Genomic DNA, 21668 nt, shown 5'->3' with positions numbered 1-21668 from the left:
AATACAGTTGAACAAATAAATGGAGAACGTTTTTTATATATAAATTAATATTCAATAAAAGTTAATTTTTAATTTTAAAATTGCAAAAATATTGAAAAGAGAATTTAAAAACAAGCTTATTTTACACAACCTATAGAAATAATTGCCTTAATCGATTTAGCTGGATCTTAAATGTTTGTATAATTCTGTGTGAATTTATATACTACCTATGTAGTCTTTTAAAATGTGCGTCGAAATGATTTTGAAACGTAAACTCGCCTAATCTATCAATATCACGAGTTAAATTGACTAGCAATTTAACAATTTGATGCTCTTTACGCATCTTAAAACGATCTTAATGATGCTGAATGTTCATATTAAAATCTGTAAATAATTACAGCTTAGGACGCTCGCACGGGATATCAGAGATTCGGGTTCGATTCCCGGCCGAGGTAATATTTTTCGCAATAAGAATTAATTATTTTACTATGTCATTCAGCATTGTCAAGAGTGTTTTAAGATGCGTAAAGAGCGTCAAATTGTTAAATTGCTAATCAATTTAACTTGTGATATTACTGCGATAGTTTAGTAGAATTTGTGTTTCAAGACCAAAAAATCATTTTGGCGCGCATTTTAAAAGACTATATACGTAGTATATAAATTCACACAGAATTATACAAGCATTTAAGATTCAGCTAGACTGTTTAAGGCATTAATTTCTATAGCTTGTGTTTCTCATATACAGTCCTATGAAATTTAATACAGTTTTTTTTTGCTTTAAGGGGATCCTAAACATGTTTGTTTTACTTATTAGTAGAACTTACACGATTTACTTACATAAATGTAATGTAATGTAATGATTTATATGTTATTGATACATCACATATCTTAATCTTGTTTCGCCAAAAATTAGAGATACCTACATGTCGAAATAAAAAACCTACACAAATTATGAGGGACATAAGTACCACTAAACGTAAGAAGGAAAACGTTATCTCGAAATCAGAAGTTATTCATTATGAGCAGAAAAAATTTACGGTTACCCATTCGATCTAGACTTTAGGGCGGTATTCATAGTCCGTTCTTATTTCAAAACTATCTTAAGTAATGTCTTAAGACGATGCGGCTCTCTGATTGGTTCGTGACTTCTTAAGATTATATTTAAGACGATCTTGAATATAACATCTGACTATGAATACCGGCCTTAATATCAGTCAATAACATCTTCATCTATAAGATCATCTTGGAATTGATTATATTCCATGATATATGACATAGCTCTGTTGTCGATTGTTTATTAAAAATAGTCGAAATGCTGGGAGTACATTTGAAATGCCGAGGCGTACACGAGAAGCCTTATTATCCAAATAAGCCATATTATCCAAAAGAAAAGTACCGTGTTGGATAAGAGTGATATCTCCATTGAATTGTTATATTTATTATTACCTTGTGAATTTCGAAACAATATTTCACACACAACATACATTTTTGTGTAACGATAGTATTTTAATTAAATATTTAAGTCCAATTCTAAGAACTTAACGATTTCTTCGTGCAAACTACTAGTCTGCGGCCTGCTATTTCGTAAATATAGATTACAGCTTTTATATCAAGCAAATGTTATCACGACATGACAGCTCTAGACCTGGCGCCCAATTTCATTAAAAATAAAAATAGATACCATAACGCGTTTATACTTTTTTTTTTATCTATTTGTACCGATCGTTATTTCGTTTATATGTCAAAGAATGAAAAATAAGAAATGATCATTGCGCAACAATAAAATTTTTAATTTCGCTTTTATACGATTTGAAAGAAAATCGTTTGTACCTGTTTTTCTTTTCCTTTGTACCTCAAAAGGTTCGGGGATATAGCGGTTTTCAGTTTCAGAGCAATCCTTATACAGGGAATTTATCCTATTTTAAACTAACTTTTGCCCTCAAACATATTATTGACACTTTATTAGCCCATAGATCAATTTTTTTAGTTTGAATATGTAAAAATGTAATAACTTTTTTTATTTTTCAGGCATTAACAATTTATCTAATTGTTTAAATGAGACGACGAGGTCTCAAAAAAAGCAAGACATGTTTAAAAAAATGGAAGTCTATAGATTTTTGTGGAAAAGACGCTAAAAGAGGATAAAAACCAGGGCTGATAGTATAATGTAACTGAACTCAAATGTTTAACGAGCAGGGGGTATCGAATTGCCGATATCGGATTGAATTAAACTTTTACAGAAATTATTTTTTTATAGATTGGAATAATTTTAGGGGATGAGGCGGAAAGATTTCGAAAAATAAAAAAATGAGAACTACCCTATTTAAAGATCATCATTATTTCGGCTTTGTAGCTTTTTATGGGCCCCGACCTGCTTTAGAATATTTTTCTATTCGTCCTTATTCAGCGCTTTTCTTCTACATTCCCTTATTCCTTATCAAGTCTTCCACGAAATGCAGCCTTCCTCTGCGTCGTTGTCCCGTTGGTTATTGTAACATTGATATGTGCGTGAGGTTTCTTGATCAGGTTTCGTGCCCCATCCAACTCAGATGATTGATTTTTATCCTCCTCACAAGTCCATCACAGTCGTTATAGTTAATATAATTCATGGTTATATCGCTTTCTCCATCTCCATAATCCATAACCGTGCCATATAGTCTACGTAGTACTTTACGTTTGCAACATCCCAGTAATTCTCCATTTCTTTGTAAGTGTCCATATCTCCGCATCATATGTCAGTATGACATTAGCGTTTTGTACAGCTTACACTTTGTCTTGAGATTCGAGTTGTGAGGCCAGTCCGAAATATTTCTTATTAGCAGGATTTTCGCCGCTTAATTTCTATCGTAATTTTATTTGATGTATCTATCATTGATCCAAGATAAATAAATCCACTAATCAATTCTATTTCTCTTCCATCTATTTGTAGTGATTGATTTAGCTTTGGCCGAGGAACACGCATATATTTAATCTTATTGGTATTTATTACCAATTATTATTAAATATATGTAATATTATATGTATGTAATGTAAAGCTATAGTAAATTAATTTCCGTCTCTCAGTTGTCCTATCTATCACATTTCTTACAGTGCAATTCAGTAGGTACACTCTATAGTTATCTAGTGTTTCAATGAGCATTCTCAATGCTCCTGTCCTATACAATGTACGGGTGTTCCACGTTCTAATTCTTATGTCCTTACTTCGGTTGTCTTGTCATCGTCTTAGAGTCCGTACGGTTCCATTTCCTTGAGCTTTCATAATATATGTTTTTTTACTAGAATAAGTTGCTAGCCCCTAGCTTAACCCCTTTTACATCTGAGGGCCATTTTTCTCTTCTTCATTAGCCCTGACCCTGCTTTCCATTGGAGATGGTCGCCCAATCTCTAGCTGAGTTACTCAGATTCACTCGCGTAATTTTCTATTACATTTCATGGAAGTGAGAGTAGGAATTGGGTAGAAGAGGCTATGCGACGCTAACTGGAACCGGCATCGTGGCACTACTTCATTCGAACCTTCCTATTTAGAGATGATATATATTAAAAAACAGCAATGTGGTTTAATTCTTCATGATCACCTTCATGATCACATAGGTCAAAATAATCCGCATCATCTTTCACGCTAGATTTCAAAATCTTTCTGGCTTCAGAAGAACGCGTACCTGAAATCTACTGGAAGTTTGAAGCTTCAACTATCGATAGATGCTTTTTAACCCTTCATAATCATATTTCAAAAAAGTCACACAATGATTACCCTGGGTTAAAATGACCCGAATCATTTCTGAAATGTTATCACTTATCGATAGTATTAGTTCCAGTAACTTAAAAAAATTATAGTATCTAATTTCATCCTTAAAGAAAATGGAACAATGATGTTGTAGTAAAAAATTTAATTTTAACACTACAAAAAAATCATAAACGTGTTAACTTCGGAAAAATGAGTATTTTTACTTACAAAATCATAACTTTTTAAATTTATAATATTTTTTAAAAGCAGTTTTATACGGCCTAATATTTTTGAAATGATGTACTTAAAAAAAATAGTATGGTTACATGCGTTTCAAAAAAGGTATTTATTTTAAAGATAGAAGGTAGTCATTTTTTAGGTGTAAAAAAAATATTAAATTCAGATAAAAGGCTATTTATTATTAGTTTAATTATTAGGTTAAGTTGTTAATGTAAATATTATTATAATAATATACTAAAGAGGTAAATATAAATGAAAAACGTAAAATACAAAAAATACATAGAAAACATTACTCTTCGCCATCACAATCTCAGTACACAAATAGAGTTTGTGTTTATCACATATGAATCATAGGCATGATGAACATTCTTCCCTCATTTTTTTTATCCTTGAAGAACACAATCCATATCTTGCTTATTTATCACAAATTTAATTAACAAAATTATTCAACAAAAGATTTATGTACAGAAATACTAAAAATTCGATTGATAAAATTATTTGATAAAAACCAAATGGGTTTCTCAATTTTTTACACGATTAGAACTGAACATGATTAGAATTGTTACATTTTATGATACATAGACAGTTTTGCAAGGAGATTCTATATGTTGATTTACATTTTGCTTTTTCAATTTTGTAAATATTAGGATTTTGATTAAATGCTAAGAGCAGGCATAAAAATTACGCTCTTACAACGTGAAAAATAAAATAACGCCACTATAGTGAATGATCGTCCTGTAAAGATTAACATTTCGTAGAAACGGTTAGAATCGTTTCTTCCAACTAATTTTTTGGATTTAGAAACTCATTGGGATCGATTTGCAATTAATAATAGCAAAGTAGATAAAAGATGTACTAACTCCCAGTGTTTCAAAGTTAGATACCAGTGTTCGAAGTACAATGATGATAACTTTTGCACCTCGCAGTTGAGCTCTCATAGTGTCCTTTTTCTGTCTATGTGTCGTTGTTGTTGTTGTTATGTTGCATGCAGGCGGTCGACTAGCGCCTGGAGGAATCGCCAGTCCCGCGAGTTCTGGCGGCTCCACAGGGAACGTTGGGAACTCGAATTCTGCTACTGCGGCAGCGGCAGCGGCAGCGGCGGCGGCAGCTAGACGCGGTAATCGCAGACTGACACGCAATGAGAGCCGTTACCATTCCGGTGAGTACATCTCTCGCACTAGATATACAAGGACCATTCAAATAGGAAATGTGGGTATTGGTAATTTATCAGCTCCATTTCTACCGTATCATTTCTATTGTTCGAAAATCATTCTATTCTATTCGAGCAGCTTTAACAAATATATCTTCATAAATGTTCACCTTTATCTCTCAACCTTCAAATGACTATCCTTGGTATTTACCTCCTTGAGGTTCAAAGTTAACATCAAGGATAATAAAAAGTCATTTGTAAAGGTAAACATTTAGGGTAAGTACGCCATCAATGGACCCCTTAGGCTAATTAATTCATAACAATTATATTTTTACGCCGAAAAACAAATTATATAGTGCATATACTTTCGAAAACTTTTTACTCTCAGAATATTATCTTTGAAAAAAAATTCATCCATCTTGTGAGACTAGAATGACATTTATTACTTTATTTTTAATACATGATTTTTTAAATATATTTTAATATATGATTATTGGATTACATTGCCATGGATAAATCACCGGTTATTTATCATTGGACTATCTGAAATCGAACATTAAACAATTACTTCAGAATATTGGGTCAAATAATGAAAATTTACTGAAAATATAATGTTTATTAAGTTATTCTTGAAAGAATTCTTATATTTATTATAATAATAAACATATATTAGTTGGCTTTACTGAATAAAATTCAAATAAATACAAATTAAGAGCTATTAGAGCCTGGTTGGTTAATTTATATTTTGTTGTCAAATTTTATACTTGAATTAAGTAACCAGGCTCTATTAGTACAGCTCTTAATTTGTATTTATTTGAATCTTATATTTACGTATAAAAATTTTAAAATTTATAAAACTATATTAAAATTTATAAAACTATATTATTAAGTAAACCTATTTTATAAATAATATATTAGGTGTTGGAATTAATTCGTAGCGTTTTTAATGAAAGAATGTTATTTATTTCACATGAGCATTAAAAAATACATTAATGAAAGTACTTCCCATCACTTGTAAAACGCTACGAATTAATTCCAACACCTAATATATTTTGTATAAAATAATTGAAAAATTATAAAATAAAATAAACATTTAGATACCAATTGCATCTATCACATAAAATTGTCTACGTAAAATAGTAAAATATAATATAAAATTTATTTAAAATATAATATAAACTATAATATAAATTTTTATTAAAAAAAACAAAATAGTGATATAATAAAACAAATAATTACACACAGAACTGTCTTATGCTTTATTACTACATTGATAGACATTCCTTATTGGTCGTAATTGCCATATCATATTTGTTTCATACAATATGCCATGGATTAACCATTGGTCTATGGATCGCCGTGTCGTTCATTTGGAAGTGTTTATTAATTATCACATAATCTATAATACTGTACCTAAATGTAAATAGTTGCCGAAAGTAAAGTATCCCATTTTATGTTTTCAACTTTAATGGACTATTGAAGTTAATAAGGTATATAATTCCATTAAGTAGTTTCAGTAATCTATGCAAAATCGGAGAAAATAAGATCAAAAATGTATTTTGCGAAATTACAGCGTCTTTGCTGCATCCGTCTGAATGTAATTAATATGGCGGCTGTTTCTTTACTAGTTTATAATTTCTTCATCACAAATGGTACAACATCATGTATATTAATAAAAATATTTAACTGGTCCATTCGTTGCACCGGTCCATCGATGGCATACTCACATGCATTTAAACCTTTGCGAACTTGGCACTCGACTTTTAAAAATCTAAATTTTCAAAAAAAAAATATTTTGTTTATAGTTGATTGTAGTAATATTGTTTTTGTTTGTAATTCCATATATTAAAAAATATTAAATTTTGGAAAAATAAATCGTCCAACTTTCAGATAAACAAAAAAATGCCAATATATTATATATTGATTCAGAGTTGTTTATAGTGATTTTCTGATTTTTTGTAGTTTAGCCGTAAGAGTTACAATAAATTAACTACTGCTAAAAATGCAATTTTGCCAACTTTGAGATATCTCAAATCCGCTTGCGACATCTTTTTCAGAATAATTTGTAGTTGTTTGTAGTGATTTTTCTTTTGTTTGTAGTTATGGAAGTATAAACAAAAACGATATTACTACACTCAACTATAAACAAAATACTAACATTTTTTAAATTGAAAACTTAGATTTTTAAAACGATGCTAAGATAAAGGTATCATTTAATGAATTTTTAAAAAAGTAAGATCTTATGATTTTATGATCGATAATCCTACAGCAAATATTTAAGGGGTTACACCACTTTAAAACTTCGAAAAAATCGAAATTTTTTTCATTTAAATGAAATAGGTTGTACATGTAACAATATAACCCTTGTAATTGGAATAGAAAATTCGAAATATTTACAAAGTCACAACTGATTTTTTGAAGCGCGTCCCCTTACGATCGGTGCGCCGTGCGCTGCTCCAAAAGTTCGGAGCAGTTGCCTCATCAGATATGAAAAGACATAGTAGCAATAGGTTTCCGTAGATAACTATAGATAACAGTAGAAATTTCGACCATTGTATAACTCGAGTCAGTACACAGCTGTTTTTCAGTGTAAATAGATGTGCCAAACGATGCTTGACGATTCGTGTTGGAAAATCCGTTATCACGTTTGAAAATATATTTATTATAATGAAAGGCGATAAAAGAATAGTGTATACCACAAAGAAAGGTTGTAAAACTAGTACTACATGTGCTAGCAGATGCCTATAGGCTATAACTGTTATAACTTCTGCGTGAAAGCGGACGCTCAATGCATCAAAGTAGCGGAGCGCTCCTTAACCGAAGCGGCAAAAAGCTCACAGAGCTTTTTAAAATCAAACCGGAAAGAGGCTGAAGAGGTTTATATCAATGTTGAAGGACAGCTGTATGGCACAGGCATTGCAGATTAAAGGTAATTTGTACATTTTTTAATTTTATACACGAAACATTGTATATTGAAAAACATTAAACGCGTGTTTTTTCAAAAGACGACATTTTTCAAAACGGCGTACATCATAACTTCTACAATTTTCATTCGATTCATTTGAAAAAAGTGCTTTTTTTCTACTTGTTGTACGAGCGGAGATATTGTGATGCAAATCTCTGAATCTTTGAATTTTATCATCATTTTAAGAAACGTCGTCATTATTAACATCGTCGTCGTCCAGAGCAGAACGGCAGGAATTTTTGGCACTAGAGGGCAGGCGCTGTCGAGCATGGTCGAGTGCGTACGGAAACACTGCCAATGTCGAACATAGCCATTCTCTGCACTTTGCACTTTCTACATTTTGCAAAGATCGGAAATACGTTCGGGGAGCGCGTGTCATATTCATCGACCAAAAGAGAAATGTACGTTTCGTTTTTTTCGTTTTTTTTTTCAATAACAGATGGCTTTTGACTTTATGTTATCTATCTAACCAGCAAACCAGCATTGCACATGACCATACATGACCGCACATAATGGCTGCGACGCATGCAGCGTAAATTATTCAAAATGAAATATCAAGATTATCGAGGAATTAAATATCTAGGTGTTATCTATGTATTCGCCGTCAAGGAAGTGGATATCTAGGCGTTTGCTATTGATGAACTGAGTGTCTAGATTATAAGGAACATCGTTATTGTCATTATCGTCAACCAAAGGAAAATATGCGATTGCAGCGTCTTATATCAATCATGTGGAATCCCCCGAATGATCAGACTTTGAAGTGAAATTATGGATGTTTTGCATCAAGGGCACAATGTAATACAATGAACATTATATCTTTGTCATTTACCAACGTTAAACTAACATTAAATATGGATGAAATAATTCGCTGTATTATATCCTTGCTGCAAAACAGTTGTAACAGTCCTGTAACAGTTGTATGTAGACACTGTAACCTTGCGAGTGATGGCAACTTTGTTTGTTGTCGCGTCCTCCACTAGATTTTCAGAATCACACTATCTTACTTCCAAAATCATTAATTAAGCGAATGTTTAGCAAGTTGCTATAAGTTTCTAAATGTGAGTTGGGCGCCAGGTACGAGGGTGCCATTCTTTCATCAATTTTCGATTAATTCGTAATATTCACTCTCAATAACGATTCGCGGCGGCAGAGGAGGTAGTTCGTTACAGGAAGAATGTTGGAGGATGAAAGAAATAGATTTAAAAAACGGCACGTAAATTAACAAAGAAAATATTGTAACAAATATATTCTGTCAACGTCAAATTACAGGAGGATCTTTATAAAGTACAATCTTCGAGCCAGGCATTTCTTTCGGAGTTCGGCATCCGCGACGAAGATAATACAATTCGATTATGTACGTGCCGATTAAGCAAGATCACAAGATTTTGATATTACCAGAGTTCTTATTATTGCCGAATACTAAAGGCAAATAAATGTGACATAAATACTTTACCATTAAGGGCGTATCGTCAGTACGCTCGTATAATCGCAAAGGACAATATGATAATAGCTACGCGATGCTGGATATTTCTTTGCGCGGAGATGCTCGAAAATGACTTTTAGGCTGTGAAACAGAATTACTCTCAACATACAATTAGGATATGACTCGGCTGTGGCAAAGGACGAGCCCTATTTGGTAACAGACAATTCTCTGAAAGGAGCGTTCGAATGGATGACACGCGGCTTGCAATCATTATATTACGCGGCAGCTGGAAAGTTGGCCGCTCGAAATCTTTAAGAGTCTTTAACGTGCAATCTACCCGATGCCAAGAATCTTGCGATCGGTAGCTTTACAAATAATGTGACACTCGTCTCACCGAATTTGCTCCTTCTCGATCTCTCCGATCTCTCGGTCTTGGTACTCTCTTCTGTATCCGTTGCTCGATAACTTGCTTTCTCATGTGAGATTGCAGGTCCTCTCTTACAAACAGCTGGCTCGGCCACAACACGAGTGTCAATCAGGATTTTTTCGCAGATCCACGTAGGTCGTTAAACCCCCCCTCTAATCAAGGCCATGTCACGCCGATTGGTCTTATCACGCGACCCCGCGAATCATATAAGTCCTCGCGGGTCGCAGATCCTTGCGCTTATTACAAATTAGAAGGAAACTCCTTTACATGCGGGCAGCCTCCTGACAATTCCGAGTAGCTAGAAATGTTCTGCCCTGGCAACTCCGTAATTTACCGTCCTTTTTGGCGGACAGTATCCACAACTATCATTCTTGCTCTTGGTATCTTTTGTATCGGTATTTCTCCGCCGGAAAAAAATATATATCGTACATAGAGTTCCTTCCTCCTATGCTTCTGTAATTATGTTGCGATAATCACAGTGCTCTAAATGGCAGCAATAACAAAAGAAATATATAATACAAGGTCTACAATAGAAATCGCAGTGATCATAGAGTCTTAAGTCGTAGAAAATTAACCAATTACAGTCGAATATGAGAAGAATAATCGACTATGATTGGTCAATTTTCTACGACTTAAGACCCTATGACCACTACGACTTCTATTGTAGACCCCATATAACAGTATAATATAACCTGCGTGTATCGGGCTGCCAGATGAGGCGATTTTCGCCTCCAAGATGGTAGCGGCTCTTCTGTCTTCTCATGTAGTAGTGGCTCTTCTTTCTCCTGATGGCGGTGAGACGACGAAAATACAGAAGAGAAAAAATATATGAATAAACTGGTTATAGGAAGACGTTCACCACTACAAAATGCATGATATCAGTACAAACTTACTTTTTTTTTAAAAAAAAAGGTAAAAAAAAGCAGTTAAGAATATGCTTCTTGAATAAAATCTAAGTGATACGTTACGTATCCTTTTATTATTCCCGAGTAATAATAGTTTTAATTCTCCTTCAAAAATATTCTTATTAAAGACCTTATTCCAATTCAAGTAAAAATCAATCAAGTCAATGACAGCTTTAATTTTCTAAAAATTAATACTCGAAAAAAAAATATTTTACCAAATTAAAAATTTAAATTTAAATGCTACAGTCTTAACTATCTAAGTTAAATTCTATCAAATTAAAAAATAAACCTAAAGTGATACTATCTTTGTTATTTACTTAACTCTAATAATAGGTATTATTCATATAAAGATTTGATATCAACAATTGGCGCCAAGTTTAAATCTCATATCACAATAAATAAATAGCGTTTTCTTTTGGCTGCAGATTTCATTGTAATTTGCAAATCCTTTTTCAATATAATTGCTCACAATTGGGGTGATGTGAAGTTATCTCTCCCAAAATTGTTTTTTGAATAACTTTTACTGAAAGTGTGCAAACAAATATTCAAAACGTTCATCTGCAAATGATGAGCAATCAAATGAGTTATAGGCTGCGTTCTCCTTAATATTCGCAACGCTCGCGAATATCGTTTGTCCTTGTTTAATATTTGATAAACAACAAGGATAAAATGTGATTCCATGAGCGTTGCGGGCGTTAAGGGAATGGAACTATAGAAACCTTATTCTTTTTTTAATGTTGGAGGTTAACTTCACAACAGTAAACATATGTTTTTCGAATCAAACAATTTATTTCATAGGTATTTTCGCGTTTCATTAACAGCAATGGAGATATTACCTTGTAACAGAGACACCCTGTATAAATAAATATTACGTGCAAATACATGAAATACATAGATCATATCTAACAAGCAAGACATCAAAATAACATTAAAGACATCATTTTGCCATCAAAATGTAATTTATTCTAAAATTTTATAACAAATTATTACAAATAAAAGTATACCTGTACCTTTATCTCGGTACATTTTTTTCCAGAGTACCTGTACTTGTACTTAAGTACCTAGGTATTGAAAATAGAGTACATTGCATAAAAAACACTGATATTACATGTCAATAAACATATCATGTTAATAAATGTTAATAAATTTATAATCTTGTAAAAATAACATCGGATCACTTTATATTTTTTATTTTCTTTAATATATTTTAACGAAAAAAAGGAAAACATACTTAGTCACATTAGATACATACGTAACTAATCTGAATTAAGCACTACTTTTTAAAACCTTTACTGTGTCTATGTAAGTATTTGAAAATGTATGTTTCTTTTAATATTTAGTAATTATATTTCCTCTTTTGAGTCATCCGATTTTACTTTTAGACTCAATAGAAAAATTCAGAATAAATTGCAAAACTTAGGTAGGCCATATTAAAGTCCAATTACTTTATTGTACCTTATTGTTACGTGTCATTTTACGAAACAGTTTAGTTTTTTACACCATTTGGAAAATATCCGTTCTAGTTTTACGTATATACATATTGTATATGAATTGAACGGCTGTTAACGATAAATGAATTCTATTTTTGCGATAACTATAGTATTCTTTGCCTCAATCTTCATATAATAAATGTGCTCGAAATATAATTAAGAAGAAACAAATAAAATCTGTACATCTTGCAAGTAGCAGTATGCAAAAGTTATTCATTTATCTCGTCGTGTCTATGATTGTTTCGGTAGACAAAATTACATGTGTCATAGGACGATATTCATAGTCCGTTCTTATTTCAGACTATCTTAAGTAATGTCTTAAGACGCTACGGCTCTCTGATTTGTGACTTCTTAAGACTATACTTAAAATGATCTTGAATATAAGATTTGACTATGAATATCGCCCATAGTGTTATTCATAATGAATAATTTAATTTAATTTATTCTTTCCAGTTTATCTTAAGTCAAATCTCTGTATATACACATATATACAACACACACATACACACACACACACACACACATGCGCGCGCGCGCATTCACTTACATACTCTCGAGAACATTACGTTAAATCGTCAGCAAGACAGAAAATGTGCGATGCGCAATACGCATGAACACGTACGTATAATTAGCATTGGAAGATGATGAACGAATGACGATGCGGAAGTAAGACCATTAAGTATCTGCACGTATTATCCACCATCCCATTGTCCATTTAAGTAATCACGATTTACATGTTTAGAGGTACGCCAGGAGGCCGTGCAGCAGGCTTTAGCGGCGATGCAAGGACGACCAAAGCCATCCTTACCAATGCCATCCAAGAGAACTTCCGTGATGGCCAGAAGTCCCGATCGAGAGAGATGCAATAGCGGCGAGTCCAGTAGTGACGAGGATAGCGTTGTCACTGAGGAGAGTCCAGGCGCGGGTGGTCCAACTGGTAAATTATTATATTATTATTATATTATTATTAGTCACATATATTAGGTGTAGTAAAAAGAAATCCATTATTTTTTCAATAGATGGCTTTAGTAATCTGTATCTCGTCTACGCATGATACAGATTACTAAAGCCATCTATTGGAAAAATAATGGATTTCTTTTTACTACACCTAATAATAACAAAATAATAAAATAAAAGTAACGTTCTTATTGCGCGTGATCTGATTCTATTTCAAATTAAATATATACAAAGGTAAATATAAATAAATTGAGAATTATTTATAAATATTTTTCGAATAAAATCACTAAATACAACGGAATAAATAATCAGTGTGTCGCGTAATATATAATAACTAATTTTATTCATCTGTCCTGGGGTGCATATATGTTAAAAGAAAAAAAATAAAACGCATTGTACAATATATGGTTCGAGTCATTGGATTCCACTAAACATTAGCATTACGTGACCTTAACTATTTCTGCCGGATGATACGCCAATAATCAATACACATTATTTTTCTTTCATACGTACAAGTGGAAAAAGTGATTGAATTGCGCATTGAAATGTGAAGAAACTCGCATATACGTGATCATATGAAATAAATTCTCCAATAAATGTGTACATTAATTATTATCAATCTTGATAGGTACCGGTCTTTCGGATACCAGTAGTACTGGTTCCGCTCGCGACACTCCACCTCCACCCAGACCGCCGGCTAGGAGGCCGCCTGGCGCCGACATCACTGACATCACTGAATACACGCCACATGCCTATTGCAATATCCAACCACCAGACGTTACTCACGTGACGAGCAGTACCCCGATCGGTCAACAGCAATCGGCAACGCGGCGACCTGGCGCCGACCGGGTGAACCGTTATGCGCACGTGGTCGAAGATCAAAATAGCACTGGTACAACAGGCCGCTGGAAAGTCTCTGCAAAGATTCAGCAACTATTAAACACATTGAAACGGCCGAAGCGTCGGCCGCTACCAGAGTTCTACGAGGACGATGATATCGAACTGGAGATCGCAGCGAATCCAAAGGATCCAAATGCTCCCAAACCCGAAGGTGGTTCCATGACGTCGGCGGTAGGCGAAACACTATCAGTGCCATCGGGATTACCACGATCTCTCGAAGCTGCCATTCAGAGGTAAAGTATCAATAAGTCAACAACGTCGCATTTTGCGAACTGCGAGTGAAAGTTTATATATACTCATAAGGGACGTTTCACGACTGTTTGGAACCAATTTGATTCTCCTTGAAATATATTGTTAAAAATAAAAATTGATCCCCTTTCATTGATCCGTATAAAGTCCAGATATAAAACACAAAACAATAAGGTATAAACAGTAAATGAAACAGTTAATCATCGTAGAGAACGTAAGATTATTGCCTTACATGTTTTAAATGTGTTTATGTGTTTCTAGTTTAAGAAACATTTCTCATGTTTAGGTATGGCTCGGCGACGTACAAAGCGCCCGTGGCTACCGTCCTGGATCCTAATGGCAAGCTTTGCGTAACACTTACATATGGTAAACTGTTCAGTCGTTCTCATAAGATTGCCTATACCCTTCTAAATAAGGCTTTAAGTCGCGGAGGAGATTGCTGTCTGAAACCTGGCGACAGAATCGCCCTGGTTTATCCGAATAACGATCCGATTAGTTTCATGTGCGCCTTTTATGGCTGTCTTCAAGCCGGTATCGTGCCAGTGCCCATTGAAGTACCTCTGACTCGTCGTGATGCAGGTTCTCAACAGATTGGATTTCTTTTAGGAAGTTGTGGAATTCAGGTAAACGAGTACCATCTTTTATCTTATCCACCAAACAACATTTCTTTCTATATTTGCATGTTCAATTAGCCGTACATTCTTGCAATTTTTATTGCGATTTACGTTAATGTATGTAACTGTGATAACTCACTCGAATTAGCATTGTCTATATATCTTGATTTTCAGGTGGCGTTGACTAGTGAAGCGTGTCTGAAGGGTCTGCCAAAGACGGCAGCTGGCGAAGTGATAGCCTTTAAAGGTTGGCCAAAACTGCATTGGTTCGTTACTGAGCATCTAGGCAAGACGCCCAAAGATTGGCTACCGCCACCACGACTTACCGATGACACGCCCGCATATATTGAATATACTACCGATAAAGATGGCTCCGTGATGGGTGTGACTATTACTAGGGCGGCAATGATGGCCCATTGTCGTGCTCTCACACAGGCTTGCGGTTACACCGAAGGCGAGAATGCTGTCTGCGTGCTTGACTTTAAGCGGGAAGTCGGCCTTTGGCACAGTACTTTAACCAGTGTACTAAATGGCATGCATGTCATTTTCATCCCTTATGCTTTGATGAAGGTTAATCCTGCTAGCTGGATGCAGATGATCACGAAGCATCGTGCCAGTGTCGCGGTCGTAAAATCACGAGATCTTCACTGGGGTCTGTTAGCAACTAAGGATCACAAAGATGTCTCTCTGGCGTCATTGCGGTTACTACTCGTTGCAGATGGCGCAAATCCTTGGTCTCTTTCGTCCTGCGATCAATTTCTTTCAGTGTTTCAATCAAAAGGACTCAGACCAGATGCTGTCTGTCCTTGCGCTTCCTCAAGCGAGGCCCTCACAGTATCCGTGCGGAGGCCAGGACGCGCAGGAGTAAATGCGACTGGCCGTGGAGTTCTCTCTATGTCCGGTCTGAGTTACGGAGTTGTTAGAGTAGATCAGGAGAATTCTCTCACATCATTAACACTACAAGATTGCGGACAAGTCATGCCTGGAAGTGAGTCTCTTCCAAAAACTGATTGTTTTTTTTATATTATGACGTATCTTAAACGATGTATATTTATATTTTTTACAGGTATAGTAGTCGTTATTAAGATGGAGGGTCAGCCATTTATTTGTAAGACAGACGAAGTAGGTGAAATTTGCGTGCATAGTGCAGCGACTGGTAGCCAATATTGGGGCTTACAAGGACTTACCAACAATACCTTCAAGATATTGCCCTTACAAGTCGACGGTACTACCTTGAGTGATGTAGAATACACGCGTTCCGGCTTGCTGGGTTTTCTTGGTCCTGGAGGACTTGTGTTTGTCTGCGGATCGCGGGACGGACTCATGACGGTGACTGGCAGGAAACACAATGCCGACGATATTATTGCCACTGTGTTAGCGGTCGAACCAATGAAATTTATATATCGCGGTAGAATCGCTGTTTTCAGTGTGAGAGTCCTTAGGGACGAAAGGATATGCGTCGTAGCCGAACAACGGCCTGATTGCAGTGAAGAAGAGGTACATTCTAGAATTAAATATTATTTAAATAAGAAGATGACGGAACCTTTATTTGAAGAAGAAAGAATATGTCAGAAACCGACTTGAGCACCTCTAAAATATTTCTTATTATATAATACAACTAATGAGGCACTTAGGAGTCAGTAGAACGAATTGTGCAAGAAACTTAATATACAATTGTGTCAATCAATTGAATTCATTATGAATTTCGGCTCCGATTTGAACCATCTTTAGCAAAATTCTAACGTTACCGCAAACAATATTGAAAAATGAATCATAGTTAAAGTGATTCATATGCAATTGTGGTGGCGGCATAATGAAATGCGATCTTCCTCAACATTATCCAATGTTGTACACACTTTTACATGGCTGAGTGGATTGCCCATCTCAGAACGCGTTATCAAGAGAAAAAATTGTAACGTGTTAGGAAATTGATGGAAATTCAGAATTCATATAAAAGTGATGTTCACCTTATAGCCAACAACAATTACGTACTGTATAGAAACTCGTCGAGTAGAAAGATGCAGGAAAAGATTATAAATAATTAATTATTGTCAAATGTTAAAATTATAAATAATTTAAGAGAATCAAAAACTCTGTCGTGTCATATCCTAAGTGCCTTGTTAATCTATTGATTATTATTGTATTATATTAATTAAAGGAGTCTCTAAATTATTTACAATTATTAATTCTATTGTTAGTTTTAATATTTCATCATTTTATATAGAGCTTCCAATGGATGTCTCGAGTATTACAAGCGGTGGACTCGATCCATGCAGTAGGAATATATTGTCTTGCCTTGGTACCACCTAATTATTTACCTAAAACGCCGTTAGGTGGCATTCACCTGTCGGAAACGAAACGCCGCTTCCTCGAGGGTACTCTCCATCCGGCTAATGTGCTCCTCTGCCCTCACACGTGTGTCACTAATTTGCCAAAACCGCGCGAAATCCATTCAGGTAAGTGAAGCAAAATTTATCGATAAGATATTGCATTGATATTTTTTTATAAGACTGACAGATACTAATGTGTAAACCTAAATTAGAAAAACATTTCTTAAAAACATTTCTTAAAAATGCCAGAAGTTTTTTTATATATAGACAAAATAAAACTTTATAAAGAATATAGATATTGACGCAAAATATATGTGTAAAGCAAATAAATTATATTTAATTTTAAAAAATCAAATAATGAATTGATATTTAGTATTAAATCTCTTGATATAAATATTTAAATTATATTATGTATGTTTAATTATCGAAAGTGAAGAAAGCGAAGAAAAAGATAAATAAAAAAGAGAAAAAATGTGTATTTGTGAAAGTGAAGAAAAAGGAGTAACAAGAAATAGCAAAAAATGTATTGATAATTACGAATTTTACTTTTTTTAGAATTCTATGTATATATCACGACAAGAGACTTCATATATATATAAATCATATATATATATATATATATATATATATATATATATATATAAAATTCTTGGTAGGCTTCAAAATCTGGCACACACATAGTGTAATGTGTTTATTTACAATATATATACCGATGTTTCAAAGTATATGTGTTGTAAGAATCATAATAGAATTTGTCTATTTATCTTCTTATAATATTTCTTTAAGGGTCGGCAAGAGTCTGTGGAGATCTCTATCGGAAACGAATTTTTATTGTCAAAAATTACAACTAAAATATTACGAAAATCGCAATGTAATTGCGATATTCGTAATCAAGAGAATTATGCTTGCATCTAAAGATTTTTTGAAAAAAAAATATTAGGAAAAATGGAAATTCTTTTTAATATATATATATATAATATCTAATAATTATATTATATTTATATATATTATACTATATATATATATATATTTATCTCACCCGATTTACATTATAATGTAGTTGGAGTGCAGATAAGCTTATTTATTATAATATTTTAAAAATCAAATTGTAAAATCTAGCAGACTTCGCAATTTTGTAAAGCTAAAAAAGGTCTTATGACAAAACATTGCTTCTACGAAACAAAATATAATTCAACTTGATTATATCTACACCGTAAGTAAAGTGCAGATTATTTTATTTATTATAATATTTTTTTAAGAACAAAATTGCAAAATCCGATTCTTCAGGCTTCGTAGTTTCGTAAAACATGAGCCATAATGTTTTATTGTGAAACATTTCTTCTACGAGAATATGATAGAGTGCTGATATATATCTGCACTCATCACAAATGAGGTGTAAATAAATTGGCTCATCACTTCTGTCGACTCTTAATCAAATTAATATTTCTATTAATTAAATATTGGCTAAATATATATCTCACAAGAGTGAATTTTTTAATGGTTAAATACAAATATGTATATCCTTTTGAGATATGGAATACGTAATAATATTGTTATATCTTTTTGGTAAATTATTTTGAATTCATTTACGTATTCCAAAATATAGAACACAAAGTTACATATCTTGTTTTATTAATAATCCTTATAGTTAATTATGTATGCTTAGCATGTCATTCTATTTAGTTAGCTTTCTTTCTTTTGGCTGAGCTCTGAATACCTCTTATTGTTAGTATCTTAATTAAGTGCAAACATAATTGATTTCAACGATTAACAGGAAGTTCTGCTTTCTGCTGAACTATTTTATCGCTGGAAACACCACATTTTTTTTACTTGCATTCAATGTTTTTCTGCTTTTTTTTTATTGTACGTCGGTATTTTAGTATATAACGTAATCAATCTGGGATCTGTGTACAATTAGTATGGACTGTTTGATTCGATTAGAAGAAAGATATTTGAAAATTCAAGCATCCATGGATCCAAAGATTCGTGAATGCATGTTAAAGCGTAGACCTGTGAAGCAGAAGACCCATGAACGCTTGTATTGTTGGCTCCGATGGTGAAAATCAGATTGCTCTAGCTTTGATTTTTCCGGCCTCAGTCAGGGGAGAGTATGTGAGCTACTCATTATTGGGTTGAGTGTTTGTGTTGGTTTACTAACGGAATGGTGCGGGGGCGTGTAGCGGGGGATTCTGTTGCAGATGTTGGACCGGCCAGTGTTATGGTAGGAAATATTGTCCAAGGCAACCGATTGGCTTCTGCCCAGGGACGAGATATGGGTGTCTTAGACGAAGATAGTGATAATGCTAAAAAGGTTCGTAAGTTTAATGAAACTTAATAAAAGCCCATATACGTAGACAGAAAAAGTGATTTCAATATTTATTTATTATATTATTATTCATCTTTTAGTACCAATTCATTTCCGAAATTCTACGGTGGCGCGCTGTCAGTACTTCAGATCATGTGATATTTACGTCGTTAAACGCGAAGGGCACCGTGGCTACCTCATTGTCCTGCTCGCAGTTGCATAAGAAAGCTGAGAGGATTGGGAATCTACTCTTGGATCGAGGAAGGATTAACACTGGAGACCATGTAGCACTTATTTTTCCACCTGGTACTGATTTAATATGCGCGTTTTATGGCTGTTTATATGTTGGTGCTGTGCCGGTAACCATCAGGCCACCTCATCCTCAAAATCTTCAAACAACCTTGCCGACTGTTCGCATGATCGTGGACGTCAGTAAATCTGTCCTCGTATTGACTAACCAGAACCTACTCAAATTATTAAAGACAAAGGTAATTAAAAATGTTCGGTTATAATATCCATTAGAATGTAACAAAGATATACATTTTGATTGATCGGTGTTGTTGCATAGGAAGCAAATAACGTGGTTGACGTGAAGAGTTGGCCAATGATCTTAGATATGGACGACATGCCAAAGAAGAAACTACCGGTAATGTATCGAGCACCCACCGCGGAAATGCTGGCCTATCTCGACTTCAGTGTTTCGACAACGGGCATGCTCGCTGGCATCAAGATGTCTCATGCAGCAGTTACTTCGTTGTGCCGTGCCATGAAGCTAGCATGTGAACTCTATCCTTCCAGACACATCGCTCTCTGTCTGGATCCGTACTCGGGCCTTGGTTTTGCCTTATGGTGTCTCAGCAGTATATACAGTGGACATCATTCTATACTTATACCACCATCGGAGGCAAGTATCGCAATTCTTATGCTTATTAAAAAAAATTAACAATAATAAATGAAAATCGATTAATGAAGATATTTAATCATTTTGTTGATATCATTGGTATCATTGCCAGGTGGAAGCCAACCCTGCACTCTGGTTGTCGGCAGTCAGCCAATCTAGAGTAAGAGATACTTTTTGCTCGTACGGTGTTATGGAGCTGTGCACGAAGGGACTCGGTTCCTCGGTACATACGCTCAAGGCGCGAGGCGTCAGTCTGGCATGTGTTAGAACATGTGTCGTCGTCGCTGAGGAGAGACCACGGATCGCATTAACAACGAGTTTTAGTAAGCTATTCTCCGCACTCGGTCTGAGTCCGCGCGCAGTCTCCACCTCATTTGGCTGTAGAGTAAACACTGCCATTTGCTTACAGGTAAAATTGATTGTCGAGATTAAGCATTTATATGGATCCTGAAAACCTATTTTTATATATTATTACTTTCTTGATTCTGTTTTTTAGGGAGCGTCCAGTCCGGAGCCTTCGACAGTCTATGTAGATCTTCGTGCATTGCGTAATGATCGAGTGTCTTTGGTAGAACGAGGCAGTCCACATTCTCTGTGCTTGATGGAATCGGGCAAATTACTGCCTGGGGTAAAAGTAATCATCGCGAATCCTGAAACCAAAGGTCAATGTGGTGACTCGCATCTAGGCGAAATCTGGGTACAGTCATCACACAACGCGAGCGGTTATTTCACAATTTATGGCGATGAGAGCGATTACGCTGATCATTTTAACGCGCGACTAGTTACTGGCAATACAAGCGAAGTCTATGCGCGAACTGGCTATCTTGGTTTCTTAAGAAGGACCGAGAGCATCCAACAGTCAGTGATTAGCGACGTACCCGGTGATACTAATGTGCCCGAAGCTGATCTCATTCCAAGTGATCCGGAACTTCATGATGCCGTATTCGTCGTCGGCGCTCTCGACGAGGCCATCCTACTACGAGGTATGCGCTATCATCCAATAGACATCGAAAACAGTGTCATGCGGTGTCACAAGAAAATCGCAGAGTGGTAAGTTCTTTTGAAGTCTAACACAGTTTAAATATTTTATAATAAATATTTTTTAATCT

At 34.6% G+C, this 21668-nt stretch overlaps 1 protein-coding gene across 4 annotated transcripts in view; it reads left to right on the top strand.

Moving 5' to 3' along the window:
- Positions 1 to 21668, top strand: part of DIP2 (disco-interacting protein 2) — a 50325-nt gene that overhangs the window by 20976 nt on the left and 7681 nt on the right. For 2 of the 4 annotated variants that reach the window (XM_011053803.2, XM_087415424.1), the window contains 12 exons: positions 4935 to 5102; positions 13046 to 13240; positions 13889 to 14393; positions 14696 to 15032; positions 15198 to 16011; positions 16090 to 16520; positions 17248 to 17479; positions 19534 to 19664; positions 19760 to 20146; positions 20227 to 20562; positions 20672 to 20968; positions 21056 to 21609. In XM_011053803.2, coding sequence (XP_011052105.1) covers positions 4935 to 5102; positions 13046 to 13240; positions 13889 to 14393; positions 14696 to 15032; positions 15198 to 16011; positions 16090 to 16520; positions 17248 to 17479; positions 19534 to 19664; positions 19760 to 20146; positions 20227 to 20562; positions 20672 to 20968; positions 21056 to 21609 — 4387 coding nt within the window. The remainder of the gene's footprint in view (positions 1 to 4934; positions 5103 to 13045; positions 13241 to 13888; positions 14394 to 14695; positions 15033 to 15197; positions 16012 to 16089; positions 16521 to 17247; positions 17480 to 19533; positions 19665 to 19759; positions 20147 to 20226; positions 20563 to 20671; positions 20969 to 21055; positions 21610 to 21668) is intronic. The other 2 variants (XM_011053805.2, XM_011053806.2) reach the window with 2 other exon arrangements.

This window comes from Acromyrmex echinatior, chromosome 18 (genome assembly GCF_024713525.1).
Source record: "Acromyrmex echinatior isolate Ae372 chromosome 18, ASM2471352v2, whole genome shotgun sequence".
NCBI lineage: Eukaryota > Metazoa > Arthropoda > Insecta > Hymenoptera > Formicidae > Acromyrmex > Acromyrmex echinatior.
This window is presented reverse-complemented; position numbering and strand designations above follow the sequence as displayed.